At 18.1% G+C, this 20,944-nt stretch overlaps 7 protein-coding genes across 7 annotated transcripts; 3 read left to right on the forward strand and 4 right to left on the reverse strand.

The window, feature by feature from the left end:
* Window positions 1–1,918: 1,918 nt before the first annotated feature.
* On the forward strand, window positions 1,919–4,198 carry PRSY57_0626800 (putative membrane protein; the record flags this gene model as incomplete). Its single annotated transcript, XM_012906641.2, has 8 exons — window positions 1,919–1,936; window positions 2,349–2,454; window positions 2,634–2,715; window positions 2,820–3,019; window positions 3,120–3,369; window positions 3,543–3,617; window positions 3,696–3,784; window positions 3,999–4,198. 8 exons carry the CDS (start codon window positions 1,919–1,921, stop codon window positions 4,196–4,198), a joined length of 1,020 nt encoding a protein of 339 aa, XP_012762095.2.
* A 431-nt stretch (window positions 4,199–4,629) lies between these two features.
* Window positions 4,630–5,580, reverse strand: PRSY57_0626900 (hypothetical protein; the record flags this gene model as incomplete). The annotated part of the gene is made up of 1 exon (XM_012906642.2): window positions 4,630–5,580. The coding sequence occupies one exon, from the start codon at window positions 5,578–5,580 to the stop codon at window positions 4,630–4,632; it is 951 nt and encodes a 316-aa protein (XP_012762096.1).
* A 589-nt stretch (window positions 5,581–6,169) lies between these two features.
* Window positions 6,170–7,939, reverse strand: PRSY57_0627000 (hypothetical protein; the record flags this gene model as incomplete). The annotated part of the gene is made up of 5 exons (XM_012906643.2): window positions 6,170–6,241; window positions 6,392–6,455; window positions 6,609–6,781; window positions 6,918–7,616; window positions 7,790–7,939. The coding sequence occupies 5 exons, from the start codon at window positions 7,937–7,939 to the stop codon at window positions 6,170–6,172; spliced, it is 1,158 nt and encodes a 385-aa protein (XP_012762097.1).
* Window positions 7,940–9,457: 1,518 nt separating this feature from the next.
* On the forward strand, window positions 9,458–11,182 carry PRSY57_0627100 (hypothetical protein; the record flags this gene model as incomplete). Its single annotated transcript, XM_012906644.2, has 1 exon — window positions 9,458–11,182. One exon carries the CDS (start codon window positions 9,458–9,460, stop codon window positions 11,180–11,182), a length of 1,725 nt encoding a protein of 574 aa, XP_012762098.2.
* Window positions 11,183–11,516: 334 nt separating this feature from the next.
* Window positions 11,517–13,928, reverse strand: PRSY57_0627200 (glutamyl-tRNA(Gln) amidotransferase subunit B, putative; the record flags this gene model as incomplete). The annotated part of the gene is made up of 1 exon (XM_012906645.2): window positions 11,517–13,928. The coding sequence occupies one exon, from the start codon at window positions 13,926–13,928 to the stop codon at window positions 11,517–11,519; it is 2,412 nt and encodes an 803-aa protein (XP_012762099.2).
* Window positions 13,929–14,724: 796 nt separating this feature from the next.
* PRSY57_0627300 (RAP protein, putative) lies at window positions 14,725–19,658 on the forward strand (the record flags this gene model as incomplete). The annotated part of the gene is made up of 3 exons (XM_012906646.2): window positions 14,725–19,188; window positions 19,293–19,343; window positions 19,440–19,658. 3 exons carry the CDS (start codon window positions 14,725–14,727, stop codon window positions 19,656–19,658), a joined length of 4,734 nt encoding a protein of 1,577 aa, XP_012762100.2.
* Window positions 19,659–19,999: 341 nt separating this feature from the next.
* On the reverse strand, window positions 20,000–20,869 carry PRSY57_0627400 (conserved protein, unknown function; the record flags this gene model as incomplete). Its single annotated transcript, XM_012906647.2, has 1 exon — window positions 20,000–20,869. The coding sequence occupies one exon, from the start codon at window positions 20,867–20,869 to the stop codon at window positions 20,000–20,002; it is 870 nt and encodes a 289-aa protein (XP_012762101.1).
* Between the last annotated feature and the right edge of the window lie 75 nt (window positions 20,870–20,944).

Genomic DNA, 20,944 nt, shown 5'->3' on the forward strand with positions numbered 1-20,944 from the left:
AAAAAAAAAAAAGAAAAAAAAAAAAAAAAAAAAAAAAAAAAAAAAACAATAAAAACCAATAAAAACCAATAAAACCAATTAAAATTCGTATAAATATATATATTATATTTATATATTATAAATATATTATTTTATAATATATATAATTTGTAAAAATTTAATTTGGTTATATATTTAAATATCAATAATAAATTTTATATAAAAATTTAAATTTATTTATTTTATAAAATATATATTTATTTATATAATATTAATTTTATTTTTAAAAAAAAAGAAAAAAGATAAAAGAAAAAAAAAAAAATGCCTCCAAAAAACCATTTTAATGGTGTTTCTATTAAAAATAAAATTTTTTATATTTAGAATAAACAAATAAATATAAATATATAAAATATTATTAATATATATTATAATAATAATAAATAATATATTTCATTATTAATTTTTTTATTGTTGTTGTTGGCTTGATATAGAAAGTTATTGTTGTTTTTTCTTCTTTTTTTTTTTTTTTTTGGTTTTATATTAAAAAATACATGTTCTTTACAAAACATACTATGCCTAAATTTGTTAACGAAAAAAGAAAAATTCTTATTCTATGCTTAATATTTATTATTGAGGTATTTTATATGCTATCATATTTTATAATATATATATAAAAAATATAAATGAATTATTTTAAATATATATGCAAATATATAAATAATTTATTATATATATTTATATTTTATATATATATATATTATTTAAAATATAATTGTAAAATTTTTATAAAAATTTATTTATAATTTAAATAATATAAATTTATTCATCAAATTTTACCTTTTAAAAAAAATTCTTTTTTCTTTACTTTTTTGTTTTCTACAGGAATAATTAATATTATACTATTATATATATATAATATATAATAATAATAATAATAATTTTTTTGCGTGCTTATATTTTATATATTAAAATATGTAACTTATAATAAAATATTTTTTTTAATAATTTCATATCAAAATTAAAAAAAAAAAAAAAAAAAGTAAAAAATTTTTTTCTTCCATTTTAGATATTTTTCTATTTTCTTAAAATATATAAATTAATAAATAAAAGAAAAAAAAAAAAAGAAAAATGAAGCAAAAAGAAAAAGAAATTACATTTTCCGATGACCTTATGGGTTGTATAAATATTAAAATATAGATGATAATATTTTCATTTGTATGAGATACTTAAATAATTTAAAAAAAAAATTAAAAATAAAGAAAAATAGGAATAACAATTATTACAATGCTCATATATTATAGTATAAATTTAATTTTTTTTAGTAAATTTTAATATAAAATGATAATCCTATAACCTTGAAGGTTTTCATTTTCTAGCTCATTATAATTTATTATAATAATAATAAAAGAAGAAAAATGCGTTTTATAAATATAATGATTATAAAAATATAGGATCAATATATATATATATATATATATATATATATATATATATATGTATGTATGTATGTATTTTTTTTTTTTTTTTTTTTGATTAGGTCTGTACTTTTTTTTTTCATGTTTTTATATTATTTTTATTTTCTCCTCCTATCCTTATTTTGCGCACGCTTTTTTCAAAGCATATAAATAAAAATTAATTAAAAGCATGGACATTATTTTTTATATTATTGTTATTTATTTATTATTTTTTTTTTTTTATTTACTTAAATGTGCAATAAGAATGCAATATATATATTTATAATATAGGATATAATAAAAAGGAAAATATATTTTATTTATAGACTTGTATTTTTAAGTTCTTTTCTTATTTAAATTGATTACGTCTTTATTATATACTATCATAATATATATATATATATATATATATTAAAAGAAAAGGAATTTATTAGTTATATACTTTTTCATATACAAATATTGATAAGACTTCGAAGTATTATAAAATGCAATATGAACTATTGGTATGTTAAAATGTAAATATGAATTATATTTTAATATAACATATACATAATAAACCCCCCCCCCCTTCTGAAATAATTTAATATTTTATTCTCATTTTGTAGTATTAAATATTTTATTAATAAATAATAATATATACTCTCAATATCATTAGGTTTTTTTATAAAATATTTTTAAAAAAATATTCATAATTCTTTAAAAGGATTAACATCATTCATTATATATAAGTTGAAGTTTTGTTTTTCCTTTTATAATTATTTCATATATATATAATAATTATGGCTTAGATATTCAATATTAGGGGGGAAATATATATATAAATTTATTAAAAATAATATATATATATATATATATATATATTTATTTATTTATTTATTTATTTTATTTTGTATGATTATATGTATTTCTTCGTAGATTAATAATTATAATGAAGGTGAACATAAAGATAAAACAAATCGACTGTCTTTTATGAAATTTATTCGATTTTTGTATTGCTGTTTCTCTGTAATGCTTTTAATTGGTATTCTATATTTTTGTTTAATCATAATAGAATATATATATATATATATATATATATATATATATATTTATTTATAAATATTTATTATAAATAAATATAAATAAATGTGTTAATATATATATGAGAAATATCCTGACCTGTTCATAATTTTTTTTTTTTTTTTTTTTTTTTTTTTATAGGTTTTTCTTGTATCACTAATGGGAACAGAGGAATTGGATTTTTACTTTTTTCATTTTTTCCAAGTTTTTTTTATTTATATATGTTAGAAAAAATAAGAATGAGATTTTTAACTTATTTTACATTTTTTGTAAACTTTTATAATATAAGAGAATTTTTTTTTTCTTTTTTTAACATTTTGATAACAGGTTTAAGAAAAAAATCCAAAGGGAAATAAGCTTTGTTCATGTAATAGAAATGGTATTATATGGATCAATCATATCAGTTATTTTTGCCAGTGTTTTAGAATATGTTTTATCATTTTATTTTTTTTATTTTTCCACTATGTGTTTTACAAATGAAGTAAAAAGGTCCCTTTATTTTGTGTATTCGATAATCGTATTTTTTTGTAAAATAAAAAGCGCATAGTAAAATGTACATATATATATGTATAATATATATATATATATATACTATATTTATTAATATATGTTAACCTTTTCTTTAAGACTTTTTTTTTATAATAGCTTATGTAGAAGAGTTTTCGAAGATTATACCAATGCTATTTGTATATATAAATATATCACATTATAAAAATGAATATAAAGAATTACCCTTAGTTAACGAAAGCCATATTTTAGAAGACCCTAATTATGAAGAAGGAGAGAACGTACAGGAATATAAAAGGACAAACCTTCAATACATTATAGTGAATGACGAATTGGAATATATTTTTTTCTCCTTATGTTGTTCAGCTGGGTTATCATTACATTTTGTATATAAAAATGAATTTTTTTTTTTTTTTTATGAACTGTTTATAATTATATAATTTATAGTATATATGCCAAATATATATATTTTGTATAATTCATATTTATATAGTATTTTATTTTATTTTTTTTTTATATATGGAATATTCTTTGGGGGAGTAGTTTTTCAAGTACTGAGAATTTATTTTATTCAACGCAAACTACCAAGGACAACTTTTTTTGTATCATAATATTAAGGTAAGAAAAAAATAAATAATATTTTTTATAATAAAAAAAAATTTATTAGATCATTTATTTTTTCTTTTTTTTGTTCAGAAATTTAATATGTGTGCTATTTCATATGTGTTGCACGGGTATATCATCCTATAATATATATAATTATGTTAACCACAAATACAAAAATGGTAAAAAAAAAAAAAATAATTGTATAATTAATATATCGATTTTTATATTCTTCTATTTGTGCGAAAAATATTCTATATGACATTGGGAGTGCATATTGTATTAAATGGTACGTTAAGTGTACAAATAAAGATATATATATATATATATATATATATATATATATATGTATGTATTTTTTTTTTTTTTTTTTTTTTTCATTTTTGAAATAATCAGGTTGTTTTTTGAGATGTGTATACATATTGGGATCTCTATTTTCATCTTCTTTATTTCACGCTGTTTATGACTATACGATATATTTTAGTTCGATGAACATTCCTTCTTATCAAATAATTTTTTTAAAAATATTGTTTACTTATAGTTTTATTTCAATTTTGTTGATGTTTTTTTTTAGTGTAATTAGGAACATGATATAAATTAAAATTTTTTTTTTTTTTTTCTATTATTTGTGTTGAAAATATTACTGCGTGTATGTACAGTATATTTTGTGATATTTAAGAACAATGTTAATAATATATATATATATATATATATAATATTTTTATGTTGTTCAATATTTGTATACATGGATAATGATTATTTATTACATATGATTAGAGTTATTACTTTGTTATTATATATATAAATGAAGAATTGGTGTATTACAAAAAAAAAATATATATATATATATATAATAAAACAAATTAATACAACAAATATATGAATCTAAAAAAATATAAATAAATAAATAAATAAATATATATATATATATATTAATGTAGGTAAAATGTAAGATATAATAGATAAAATATGTTAACATACATATAATATATATATATATATATATTTGTGTTACATTTTTATCATGTCATTCGTCGGTGTTTAGATCTGTTATTATGATGACGATTTTCCAATTTCCTGATGATTCGAATTGACCTAATTTTAATCCAAACCAATATTTATTATAAGGTACCATTATTTTAAATATACCGACATCTTCTTTATTATTTCTACATTCATTTAATATGTTTAAAGCCTTCATAAAAGTTTTTGTAAAGATAACTTTTTTAATAATTTGTGTATTATATTGTATATTTTTTGCTTTTGTTGTATATTGTAAATTTTTGTTTTGTTGTACATTATGAGCATTGGTTTGTTTTTTTTTATCAACAATATTTTTAAGAACAAAATTATTTTTAAGTGTTGTAATATTTTGAGATGTTAAAGAATTCATTAGGAAGATAATATCACAATTTTTGTTTGAAACATGAAAAGTGATTTCAATTTTATCTGAAAAAAATTTTGAATAAGTATTTAATATTTTACAGCATTTTTTCAATTTACAGTTGACACATAAAAAATGTTTATTCATTTTAATAATTGGAAAGTTTGTTAAGGTTGGGTTTATAATTTCTATACCACATTCATATTTTTTAAAGGCATCTGTAACATTACAATAATTTTTGAATAATAAAATACATATACCATTTTTTTCAAATAAATCAATAGTAATTTTTGTATTCTTATTAGTTATATTTTTAAAGATATCATATATTTGAAATATATATACTAATATAATGATCTCATTATTTGAATTACTTTTTAAAATGAAGTTTTCATAAAATAAATCATTCATAGTAATTTTTATAAATATCTCTACATGTTTCTTTTCATTTCCAAAAATGTACAAATATTTCTCTGAAAATTTAAAACATAAAAACGAATTTTCAATGGCAAAAGAAGTAAATTCCTTAAGACCTTTAAGTATATATAAAAAATCTTCTATACTATCTTGTTTGAACTCGGCATGTAGCTTCATTATTCGAACAAAGGAAAAAATATATTGAAAGGAAATAAATAAATAAATATAATATATATATATATATATATATATATGCTGATTTGTTAATGTTTTTTCTCTATTTTATAAAATGTGTAATATTATTATATATATATATATATATATATATATATATATATATATATATATATGTGCATTTTTATTTTTTTTAATATTGAATTACACCCACAATTTGATATTATTAAGCCATTTTAAAGTTATATATATTTCATATTATTATCATATATCTTAAATTATACCATATAAGCATTTATTTAAAAGATAATAGGTACTTTTAATATGCTTGAGAATATACATATATATATATATATATATGAAAAAAAAAAAAAAAAAAAAAATTATCATTATTATATCATATTATATATAAAGCATAAAAATAAGGTGTTGCTTGAATAATGCGAATTTTAAAAAGTTTATAGGTATAATAAAAAATAATAAATAAATAAATAAATATATATATATATATATATATATTCGGTAAAAGAATTTATTTTTTTTTGAATATATAATTAATTTTAAAAATAAATGAATAAATAAATAATATAAGTTATGTTTTTTGTTGTTTTTTTAAATATTCTTCTTCCAAGTTGTTCATTTGTCCCTTCCAAAATTCACGTTCCTATAAAGTTATATATATATATATATATATATATATATATGTTAATTTATTTATAATGTTCTTATGTGTTCATATATTATGGGAAGGAATCCTTTCCACAATACATGAGGAAAGTGTTTCTTATATAAACACGTGTAATATACAACGTACCTGTTTTAACTTTTCAATTTTCTTCCTCAAATTTAATAGGATGGCAACATCAGTTCTTAATACCCTTTAATTGGAAAAAATCAAAAAAAAAAAAAAAATATAAATATATATATATATATATATAACGAAATACGTTACGTATAATAATTAATTATATAATAATCGAAGAAAAACTACTATTTTAAAAAAATCATATATTTTTTAATATATTATATACCCATATAAGAAACAAATGTTTTCCGTGTATATAGTTGGTTTTTCAATATTATTTTCTTTCAAATATATATCTAGTTTATCAAAATATGATATATCGATTTTAAGCTTTTGAAAATAATATCTTGCACTGTATATATTTTTGTCTTCTTTGTCTTCCTCTGGTAGTTTGGTAATCTATTAAAAGAAGAAAATAAAAAGGATGGAAATTATAAAATTTTAATATAAATGAAAATGTGCATATGTAATATATAAATAAATATAAATAAATAAATATATATATATATATATATATATTTTTTTTTTTTTTTACAGGAACTATTTCTTCTGTTGTTAATTCAAACTTTTTCTTTAGCTTCTTCATATCTGCCGCTTTTTTCAATTCTAGCTTAATTTTACTTTCAAACTTTTTAATATTTTCTAATGTTGTTTCTTCTAACATTACATCTTTTTTGGAGACAGTATATGTTTTATGAATAATATTTTTTCTCTCTAAATCAGCTTGCATATTATATGTAAATTTGATCAAGGGATGTTTAGCTTTAGCTTCTTTTAATTTAAGAATATCATTGTTATTTTTTATTTTTTTTGCTTCTTCTAATTTAATTTGTTGATCAAATTTATCTTCCATAACTTTTTTAGTGACAGTATAAAAACGTTCTTTTATTTCTTCTATAGTTCTTTTATATTTTATATCATATACATCATTTACTATTATAAAATGACAATCATATTTTTCACATAAATTAAATAAATAATCTGTTTCTTCTTTAGTCCAACTTGCGTTTAATGGTTGTATTTCTCTATAATATAAATCATCGTTATACTTTATAATATTTATTTTTTTATTGAACTTTTCAAATGTATAATCATCTTCTATTTTGTCTTCATTAAACTCTTTCTTATCATTCTTGTAGCCTATTTTGGACCATTTTGTTAATATTAAATCATCGTTTCTACACTTACTTCTAAATTTTACGAGTCTCCACACGCTCACATTTTTGTTATTCAGCTGCTCCAGGATAAATAAAAAAAATTAAAATAAAAAGAAGCATAAAATTTATAATATATATATTTATATATATATATATATATATATATATATGTATATATCATATGAATTATATATAAAAATATATGCTTATACATTTATTAATTTATTTTTTCCCTATTTTTTATTCATACACTTATTATCTTCGATGTAGTAGGTAACGAAAATAAATTGTCATTATCTTTCAAGAAGTTCAATTGTTTCTTACTTATTTTTTCTTTCTGTTTCTTCTTAGTTTTTATTTTTTCAACATTGATACCGAGCATATCATAAATGTGACTCATTTTGGCTGATCAGATTTAACAAAAAAAAAAAAAAAAAAAAAAAAAAAATACCCAAAAAAATATAAACAAACAAATGAATATTATAATATACGTATGTATTCTTCCATATATGTGTGTGGACCAACTACAAACGCTAATTATTAAATATACATGGTGGAAAAAAAAAAAAAAAAAAAAGGGAAAATAGAAATATATAAACAAATATATATATGAAATTATCTATATAAAGAATATAGTTAAAATATATATATATATATATGTTTTTATTTATTTATGTATGTATAAAAATACTATGGTACCATTTTATATAATCCATTAATATATATTATTATTTTGAATTATAGTAGAAAAAAAAAAAAATTATTAATTTGTACATAAATAACCAAAAAAAATAAATAAATAAATAAACATATATGTATATATTTCCATATGTTACATGTAGTTCAACAATTCAAATTTTTCATGTTTTATAAAAATATAAAATAGCTAATGAGCACAAATATATATATATATATATATATATAATAATGATGATATATAAAAGAATAAAAAGTATAATATTAAGAAAATAGTACAAAAATACAAAATACAAAATAAAAAATAGAAAAACACGATTCGTATTAATTTATTGTTAGTGTTAACCTTTTAGGGAAAAAATAAATGAAAGAAGAAAGTTAGGTATAATAAATATCTCTAGAAATATGATAAATATAATGTATAAATATATATATATATATTTTTTTTTTTTTCATTAAGAATATAAAATAAAACAAGAAATATGAATAAAAAGTTGTTATGTTGCATTTTGAATTATTTCCTTTTATATATAATAGTAGAATATAAATGAATAAGATGCTTATGTAAGAAGAAAATAATAAAAAGGCAAAAAAAAAAATTATCTCTTTGATTTTTAATATGAAATTATATATAATATATTTACATAATATAGAATTAAAAAATGTAGGCCAAAATAAATACACGTGCATTATATCATCTACTTTGAAAATTATAACATATAATTAATAAATATGTATAAAATATTTTATGTATATAATATATATATATATATTATTATATATATTGATTTATTAATTAAAGAAAAAAATTAAAATATAATATAATATAAATATAATTAATATATCAAATGCAAAAATGATTAATCCTTAAAAATAAAAAAAATGTTTTTTATTCGTTTATAATGTAAAATATATATATATATATATATATATTTATTAAATGTATGATTATGGGGCATTCAATATGATAATATGCATAAACGAAATAAAATAATATAAACACTTGAAAATTAAAATTTTCAGTAATAAAGAAAAATGAGGAAATTCATATGTTTACATTAAGATAGCACATATTATATATATATATATATATATATATATATGTATAATATATTTTTTTCCTTTCCTTTTTATGTTATTTTATTCTCTTTAATATAACAACTCTTATAACTGCTTCGTACATGATGAGAAGATGTTCTTCTTGTTGATAATCATCTTTTTGATGATTGTCACACAAAAATATGTAACTACTTGTATTATAAAAAAGAAATATTCTTTTTTAAAATCGGGAACAAATAATAAGCAATGTTATAGGATACGTGATTTCTTAACGGAAACTAAAAAGGTGCGATGTCCATTATTAGATAAAAAATATGAAGATAAAGATTTATTTTATAAAAATGACAAAAATAACGTATTAAATAGATATAAGGTGGATGATATAAAAAACATATATTTTTATAATTTATTGAATTTTAATCTGGTAGACGTTCTTAATATATGTAAAATATTATTGCATATGAAAAGTATTACTCTATATAAATATAATAATAATATGTCCGTAAACATTCAACAATCCATTAAAGAGAAAGAAAAAAAGAAAATAGAAATAAAAAAAAGAAAAAATGTTATATGGCAAAATAATTCAAATTATTTAATTAATAGTTTAGTTATATTTTTTAAAAAATATTTGAAAAGATATAAAGAGGAAAAGGACTTGTTCTTTAAGTTGGCTAGCTACCAAATGGAAAAAAAAAAAAAAAAAAAAAAAAAAAAAAAAAAAAAAACGCAAATTAATAGTGTTAATTATGTGTTGGCTAGCCAACATTTGAACGATGAAAATATAGATAACAAATCTGTAGAAAGAAAAAGGAAAAGAAATTATTTCAAGAAATATATTATAAGAGGTATTTTGGAAAATACGAATATTTGTGTAAAGAAAAGAAGTTATGTAAATAATATAAAAGATAAATTCTTTTTATTTGAATTTCGTGTGGATAACATACAGTTTTCCTTAGAGTGTCTTTATAAAAAAGTAAGAGGTATATATTTTTTGTATAGAAATATTATGTATATAAAAATAAATGAAGATTATAAAATCCCCATTGCTGTTTTAAATATTATATCAAATATTAATGTATACTATAAGGTGATGAAAAATTATATTCTTGTTAATTCCTTTTTTATAAAATATTATTTCAAGTATTATTTAAATAAATTTTTTAATTTAAACAAGATGTTTATTCAGGAAAAAGAAAAGAAAAGAAAAGAATATATGTTTAAAAATATAAAGGATAGTTTAATATATGTAAGAGAAATAAAAAAAACAACTATGAATAATCATCTTTGTGATGACAAAAAAAAAGAAATAATAACTCCGCCATGTTATCCAAAAGATATAATAAATGGGACGAAGTTTTATAACATATTAATTAAAAATAATATAAAAATAAAAAGAGTAAAAATATATTTTAATGGAAAATTATTTGTGTCTTTTCCTATATGTTTAACATACAACATAAATAATTATCAATTTTATTTGAATAATATAAAATATCTTAATATTAATAATTTTACAACAAATGAATTATTTATTCTTAAAGATATATATTTAAACAATAAGGTATATTTTATGAATAATGCATTTTGTTATTTAAATAATGAAAATATCATTATGAGTAATGAAATGCTAAATATAGATCTTGATTATATATTGTTATTTTATATTTTATATTTTAACGATAGTCAGAATTTATACATTCCTCGGGTGTGTAATCCAGCATGGCCTTTTTATTCCATGGTAAATAGAAATAAGTTAGTTCTTAAAAAAACAACTAAAACAATAAAAAGAGTTGACAAAAAGGAATCCAAAAATATAAAAAGTAGGAATATTTTAAAAAGGGTAATATATAAGGCTGATCAAAATTTTGTAAATTTTGTGTTCTGAGTGGATAATATAAAAAGAGTAATATAAAATAATAATATTAATAATAAAGAAATGTTCCTATGTATTTATATATTTATATATTTATTTGTTTTTTTTTTTTATGATTTTTTTTTTTTTTTTTTTTTTGAAAATTATATTTTATATACAAATATATATATTTAATTGAAAAATATATATTTTCTTTTATTTTGTAATTTTTTTGTATCTATATTTGAAATTATAATATTTATATATTTTTTTTAAAACATGGAGGCGACTTGTAAATATATATATATATGTATATACAATTATGTGTTGATTTCCAGGTTACTATACAAAATTAATTTTAGAATCATTATAAGACATCTTTATTTATATAATTCAATATAAAATCATTCACGTGTTTATAATTTATAAGTACATTCGACGTATGTGCATTGAGTTTATTTTTTAATAATCCGATAATTCTGTTTTTAAAATTTTGTTGATTAATGATAGATATTTTATTTTGATCATATTTTAAATAATGTTTATTTTGTTTAATTAATTCAATTAATATATGTTCAATATCATTTTGATTTATATGTTTGAGTTGTTCGTAGAAATCTTGTCTTTTAAATTCTTTGTCTATAAATTGGAAAATAAATGATTTTAAGAATGTATTATCTATATTATTTGTATGTGCATAATTAATAAGGAAACATAAATCTTTAGGTTTAATTAATATTTGTTTGGATAGAATATTTTTTTTTTTTAGAATATCTAATAGAATATTAACTAAAAAATTTGATACATATTTTTCTTGTTCATATTTTAAGCATTCATTAAAATAATTATATAAAAATGGATCATTAAAAAAAACATGAAAATAATGTTTTGACCAATTATATTTTTTTTCATCTTGATAAATTTTTATTTTATAATTAACATAAAATTTTAATAATTTCAAAATATTATCATTTATTCGATATTTAGGTATATTTGCTTCTTTAACATAATTATATGATTCTTTTTTCCTTAGAATAAAATGTGTATTATCTATATAGCTTTTCGTATAGATGTTATTATTAGTACAATCGGTATTTATATTCTGTGTATTGTGTATATGATCACTTCTAATATCATTATTTATGATATTTTTCCTAATATAATTTATAAAATTTTTCCTTTCTGTTTCTATATAATTCCTTATTTTTGTAAAGCTGTTAATATTTTTAATTTCCATGCGGTCATTCTTAATATTTCCATATTCAAAAGATATGTTAATATCTGAACGTATGTTTTCTTTATTACCTACACATACACCTAACAAGCATACTTTATTTTTTATTTCTTTAAGCAAATTTATGCATTCTTCGCTATTCATGTAAGCTTTTTCTACAACGATTTCAACTAGAGGTACACCACATCTGTTATAGTCTAGTAATATTTTATGTGGTTTTATATGTATCTGGTTGTTATTATTTGTGACATAATGTTCATTATTAATTATTTCTGAATGTATATTAAAATTTTGTATTTTATTATGATTAGTATTTATATCATGTATGGTATCATTATCATGATTCTCTATGTTTTTATGACGATCAGAATTAATATGCTTATCATTGAAATTTTTACCTTCTTCATTTTTTTGACAGAAATGTAAGTAACACTTACTGGTATCTTCTTCAAGGTGTACACTTTTTATATCATATTTTTTTTCATTCAAAAATATATACCCATCATATCCAATAGGGTTATCTTTTTGTGTAATCTGGTAACCTTTGGGGAGGTCATAATAATTATAAATTTTTCTATCGAAGGAGATATTATTATTTAAGTTACAATTAAAAATAGTCGATATTAAATATGCGAATAAAACAGCTGTACTGTTTAATGTATTTAGAGACCCTACTTCTCCTATACAAGTATTACATATATATTTATTGGGTTCCATATTTTCATTATTATGATATTTCTTTATAACAATATCGTTTGATGTATTGTTATTTATTAGATCCTTGTTCATTCCAGTTTGGTTTTTAAAAATGGATTGAAGTATATTTTTTTGTTTATTTGGTACTTTATCATAATGTACTTGTTCATTATGCACTTTATCATTATATACTTGATCATTATATACTTGATCATTATATACTTGATCATTTGGTAATTGTTCATTATTCACTTGATCATTATATACTTGATCATTTGGTAATTGTTCATTATTCACTTGATCATTATGCACTTGTTCATTATGTACTTCATCATTTGGTAATTGTTCATTATTCACTTGATCCCTTTTTTCCTTCCATATATTTTCTCTTATAAATGCTATTAAATCATTGTGATTTTTTTCATATGTTTTTTCTCCATACAATGATGATATATTGAAACAATTACAGAAAGCTTTATATTTTGTACTTAGCTGTATATGTACTTCTAAGCCTATTTTACACTTTACATTTTTATCTATATATGATATATTGTTTTCTTCTATTTCTTTATTTCTTATATCACTAAAAAATACAGCATTTTTTCTCAGTGCATATCCATGTTTTTTTACTTGACCCATTCCATTACAATAAAAGTTAAGATATTCATTTTTCCTTCCCTTTTTAAGTAAACATGTATTTGTTGGAGTGAGCAAAATATTGTTGTTAGTGATATGGTTTATATTGAAACAAGTAATAAAACAATGATAATGTATTATGAACATAAAAAAAGAGGAGAAAATTACATATCTGATCATTATATGATGGAAATGTAAAACATGGCCCAACATACACAAAGGAAAAAAAAAACATATACATATATATATATATATATATATATATTTATGTATGTATGTATGTATGTATATTTATTTTTTTTTATTCCCCTTTTGAAAAAAACTTTTCGTAGGGAAGTGTAAGAATATCTGCTTATTACTTCATATTATGTTCCTTTAAATATATATTAATATATTATTATTATTATATATATATATATATATATTTAATTTTTTTTTTTTTTTTTTTTCCCATATTTGTATAACTATAAATGTATATGTAAAAAGAAAAATATATATATATATATATATATATATATATATATATTTTATTCTATTTGTATTAGGTTGATTTATACTAAGATATTATATATTAGCAAGAAAAAAAAATAAAAATAATGAAATATTTTATTATGCATATGTTATAATATATTATACATATGTACATTTGCTTATTTTTGTTTACACCTTTGAGGTTCTACAAAAAAATAAAATAAAATAAATAAAAATATTATATATATATATTATATATATTATAAATATTTAAATATTATATATATTATATATAATTTACATGTTATTTATATATTATTTTTTATGTAGATTAAAAAATTTTCTATTTTGTGTTTGGTTTTTCTTTTTTTTTTTCCTTAGATTCTTACATATTTTACATATATAATTATGGCTCATCCATAAAATATAAAATTGTATAATAATTTTTGTTACTGCTTAAAAATGACTAATGACACGTAATAAAAAAAAATAATATACATATGTTAATATATATATATATTTTTTTTTTAAAATATAAATGTTGACAAGGGGAAGGGATATAATTACTCATTTTCATTTTAATTTCCCGATTTTTTTTAATATAAGGTACAAATGCAATTTGAACCTTAAGAAGACGAATAATCATTTTTTAAAAAACTTATGTAACAAAAATGTTATAAATAATATGGATTGCTTAAATTTAATTGAAAACATGAAATATGTAAATGAGAATAATGTAAGTAAAGATATTATTTTGCGTTATATAGAAAAATTGAAATGTGTGAATAATATGTGGAATGTAAATAAGATATATGTTATTTTGAAGACATTAATAAAATATAATATATATGATATGATATTATTAAACAAGATAGAAAATAATATTATTAATATAAATATAGTAGATGATATAAAAAAGGATTATTATGAAAATATTTATATTATAAGAATATCTTATGTATTATATGCATTTTATTATTTTTTAAATAAAAATATTAATCTACAAGTTGTAGACAAATTAATTAATATTCTCCATAGAAAGATTGATTATATTATATATCATAAAGATTTTTTTAATGAGTTTATTTTAAATCATATTAAAAAATATGATGAACAAAATAAAAAAAATGTAACTTATAAGAAGGATACACCATGTAATGATTTGTTGAAGGATAGGGATATAAAGGTTGGTATGAATAATGTGAAAAAAAAAATATCAAACATGTCAAACATATCAAACATGTCAAACATGTCAAACATATCAAACATATCAAACATGTCAAACATGTCAAACATGTCAAACATATCAAACATGTCAAACATGTCAAACATATCAAACATGTCAAACATATCAAACATGTCAAACATATCAAACATGTCAAACATGTCAAACATGTCAAACATATCAAACATGTCAAATGTATATAATATATCTAATCATATGTCGAATAATATTCATGATAATATAAATCAACAACCTTTGACCCTCCAATATGATACAAATCATTCTAGAGATATGTTTGTTAGAAATATAAATTTCCATGAGATATATTTAAGCATCATTACTTTAAAGAAGTTGGGATATAATAAAAATGAAGAATTTATACACAAACTGAAGTTTTTATTTTATTTTAATTGTATTAATTTGGATAATAAGATAAACGACAAAGATTTGAAGTATATCACTTTATTGTTTAATATTTTTTATGAGGACACCGATTTATATTTGCTTAGTATTGTTAAATATGTTCTATTAGAAAATGAAAAAAAGAATAATATATTTCCTGAGACAAATGAAAATAAAAATGTGTGTAGTATACATGACCTGTCCTTAATCATGTTAACATATTATAATAAAAAAAAAGGAAAAAAAAAAGAACATACCATATATGAGGAGGAACACAAACAAAGCAAAATAAAGCAAAATGATATAAAGCAAAATGATATAAATCAACATAATATAAAGCAAAATGATATAAATCAACATAATATAAAGCAAAATGATATAAAGCAAAATGATATAAAGCAAAATGATATAAAGCAAAATGATATAAATCAACATAATATAAAGCAAAATGATATAAAGCAAAATGATATAAAGCAAAATGATATAAATCAATATAATATAAAGCAAAATGATATAAAGCAAAATAATATAAAGCAAAATAATATAAATCAAAATGATATAAAACAAAGTGATTATGCTAAGGAGGAACCTAGTATAACATATAATAATTTTGAGGACACAAATTATCAAGTTAAGGATAATATAATAAGCATTATTGATCATATTAACTATTTAAGTGATTATAAAAAGATGAATTTAAAGTATATGCTTTCATATATTAAAAGCAGATATGATACAAATTATGATTTAAAGGATATTATATATAATAATGTTTTACATTTGTTATATAAAAAATATGAACACAATGTAAATATGAATGAAAACAAACGGATAGATAAAGAAGAAAAAGAAAAAAAAAAAAAAAAATTTAATAATAATAATAATAATATATATTATGAAAATATAACTGAAGATTTACAAAGTTTAAGTGAATTAATAAAAATATACAATACATATTTAAAATATGATATAGACATATTATATTATATATATATTAAAAAATATATAGAATATTGCAATATTGAAACAATAATGAATATATTTCAAGCCTATATTTTTGTATACAACATTAATAATGAGGATAGCAAAAATTATAATTACATAATCTCATCGAATGAGAAGCAACAGATGAAAGATAAAAAAGAAGAAGACAACAAGGAGAATAACAACGAAAATAAAAATAAAAATAAAAATAAAAAAAACAACAACAACAACAACAATAATAATAATAATAATGATAATAATGATAATAGTTATAATAAGTATCATTGTGATGTTCGTATGAATATACGTAACAATTTAACAAATTTAAATAATGTTGTTATACAAATAATTAGCTCCAAATCCTTATATAGATTATACCATATGTCAAATATTAACCAGATAAGTCATATTTTATATTATTTATATCAAATATATAATATTATAGAAAATAATATATATGAAGAATTATATATTAACAAATTATATAATCATATAAAAAATATCGCATTAATTAGATTAAAAAATTTTTTAAATAATCAGGAAAATAAAAGGAACATAGATACCTTCAATGTTGAACATAATGAGGAGGGAAGCACATTGAAGAACATAGAATGTGATAATTTTGTATCAGAAAAATATATGGAAACATTAAAAAATGATGACAAATATAATAATTATATAGGATATAATAATAATAATAATAATAATAATAATACATCACGTAATAATATAATATACAATCAGGATGATAAATATTATAACAATGATAAAATGAATAATATATTATCATATGAACATATGATAATTAAAAGAAATGAGAAGCTTGAAAAAAAGAATATTGAAGAAAAAAAAGAATTTAATGAATATAAAAATATGTATACATTCAAATATACAAATGACATCATAAATTCTATTATATTATTATTTAATATATTTAGTAAAAGAAGTGATACTAAAAATATATCAAGTATGATTTTAAAAATATTGAAAAATTCACAATTTCATGAAAGCAATTATTCATGTAGTACATACATAAACATACTGAACTCATTTGCAAAATTAAGATATAGAAATGTTAATATGATACATATGTTATTATTAAAAATAAATGAAAATATTGATACTTTACATTTTTTGGAATATACAAATCTTATAATATCCTTGTCAAAGTTAAATATAGTTGATACTGATTTTAACAAATATGATAACAATATATTTTTTAATGGAAACCATAAAATTAGAAATAATAATAATAATAATAATAATAATGATAAGGATGGAATAAATCATATATTTTTAAACAAATATAATGATAATGAAGTAGATGGAATAAATTATATACAAGTTACTAATAATTTATATGATATTCTTAAAAAAATAGATGAAAAAATCTATTCTGTTTCTTTTGTTCCATGTTATAAAATGATTCTTATTATATCAAACCTTTTACATAGTTATATCGTGTTAGGGTTTGATAAAATTCATTTTAAAAGTATAAATAGAATGATTGAATGTGTTCATGATTATATATTTCTATATTTTAATAAGAAGGCGTTACACAAACATGATGCCTCTAATGAAATGTGTTTTGTGAAAAACGAAGATTCTACACGCACAAAAGTACATATGAATGATGAACAAAATGATTTATATAAAATAAGTAATAATACAAAATATTTTTTTAACAAAAACCACTTCTGGTATTTCAGTGGTAAAAACGATATCATTATAACAAAAAGGCAGGGGGACGAGGTACAAAATAAAGAAATTGAACAGAAGGAGGGAAGTAAATTTGAAGAAATAAATAAAGAAAAAAAATTATATTTACCTGTACAGTCATTATACCAAATATATTTATTTTATATATATTTTAATATGTATGTAAAATATTTATTTACATGTTACATTAATTGTTGTAATGAGGAAAAGGGTGTATCTAAAGAAGATAAAGAGATGATAGGAATCAAGAATAGATATAATACAATCAATAAGTTTGATCATAATGTATCATATAATTATTCTTCGTTTAATACATTGTATAGTCCATATATGTTTTTAAAAAATAAAAAGACAAACAATGAGGAGGTATTTGATGGTTCATTACATAAAATTTTGAGTGAAAGTAGTATATATGTATTAAATAATTTATTTAATTTTGTTAAATATATAAATAATTTCTTACATAAAGCTAGTTATGAAAAATATAATTTTTTTTTACCATTTTTAAATGATTATATAAAAAATCAAAAAAAAAATGAGGACTTGATTGAACAAGTTAAAGCATGTCGTGTTCATTATAATGAATATAATAAAAAAATAGCATCGTCAAGTTTTCACAGGGACGTTTTTATAACATTACGTGCTTTGGATGTTAAAAATATGGAGTGTGAGGTATTATATATGTATAATATGTGAACATTGTATTATTTCATTATATTAACTAATAAATTTATTTATTTATTTATTTATTTATTAATTTGTTTTTCCTTTTAAAGGTACCCTTTCTTGATGGTATATACACTATAGATATTGTTATAGGCAACAAGGTAACATGAGCATATAAAATATATAAATATATATATATATATATATATATATATATATATATACATATGTATATTTACATATATTTTCCCCTTTAGATATGTATCGAAATTAATGGACATAATCACTACTATTATGACAAGGACATGAAAAGATGTTATGACAAAATTGAAGCACAAAATTTAATAAAATATTATTTGTTGAGTAAAAAATATAAACTCATATTAGTAAATTATTTTGAATGGGTTAATCTTTCTACGGTTGAAGAGAAAAAAGAATTCTTGATGAAAAAAATAAAATCGACAAATATGTTTTAGTTGTACATATATATATATATATATATATGTATGTATGTATGTATGTATGTGTATGTATGTTTATGCATGTAGATATATATAGAGAGAAGGAAAAAAAAAAAAAAAAAATGATTATTTTCAGGGGACATATAAATTGATATATAAATGTGTAGAATGTTTTTAATTAAAATGGGATACCATATGAATATTATTATGTATATAAAAAAAATAAATAATTCGTGACACTATAAATATATATTATATATATGTACATACTTTTTACGTTCAATATATTATATATATATATATATATATATATATATTTATATCATTGTCATAATTTATTAGTTTCATATATTTTTTTATTTTTTTGTGTTAATGTTGTACATAAATGTTTGAATATTTTCCATATCATTTTGTATAGAATAATTATTAGATAAAATATTATAATTAGTATATAAATTTAACCTATATACATTTGTAGGTACATTAATAAAATTTAATTTTTTGTATAACTTTAGTGCTATTTCATTTTCTACTGTTAAATCACATCTATTACAATGATATATATATTTTAATAAATATATAGATATATACATAATTAATAATCCTAATGATTTATTACGATATTCTTTATGTATTACAAGTCTTTCTATTCTTGAATCAAACAGTCTAGCCATATGAAATAATAAATATATTTCTACATATCCAACAATTTTTTTTTGTTTGTTTGGTAAATAATAATTATTTATTTCAGAATTTATATCTTGTACATTAAAGAAAGAATATATTTTTTGATTATTTAAATTTTTTGAATTTTTTTTAAAATATTTTTGATTTTTAAGTTTTCCTTTTAATATTATTTGTTCAATATTTAAGATGGATGATTTTATAAATTTTATACTTTCGAAATTTGATGAATTTATATTATTATAAGTTTCAGGTTCATATATATATAATATATAGGGAAAATATAGTGATTTTCCAATCATATCATAAAATATGTGTCTATCATAAAACAAGTTACACGTTGTTACATCTCTTAATAGGTTATTACATACCATTAAATATTCATAATACGTAGAAACTATTTTAAATTTAAATTTATAATTATTAAAAAGAAAAACATATTTATATAACACTCTTTTTTTATTTAATATATCTATAAATGATTTTATGAATAAATCTTGATTATTGATAGGTTCAATGTTCTTTTTTTTCTCTTCTTCCATTTTATATTATGTTATATGTAGTTTTTACCTAATAAAAAAAAAAAAAAAAAAAAAAAAAAAAAAAAAAAAAAAAAA

This window comes from Plasmodium reichenowi, chromosome 6 (assembly GCF_001601855.1).
Source record: "Plasmodium reichenowi strain SY57 chromosome 6, whole genome shotgun sequence".
Taxonomy (NCBI): Eukaryota; Apicomplexa; class Aconoidasida; order Haemosporida; family Plasmodiidae; genus Plasmodium; species Plasmodium reichenowi.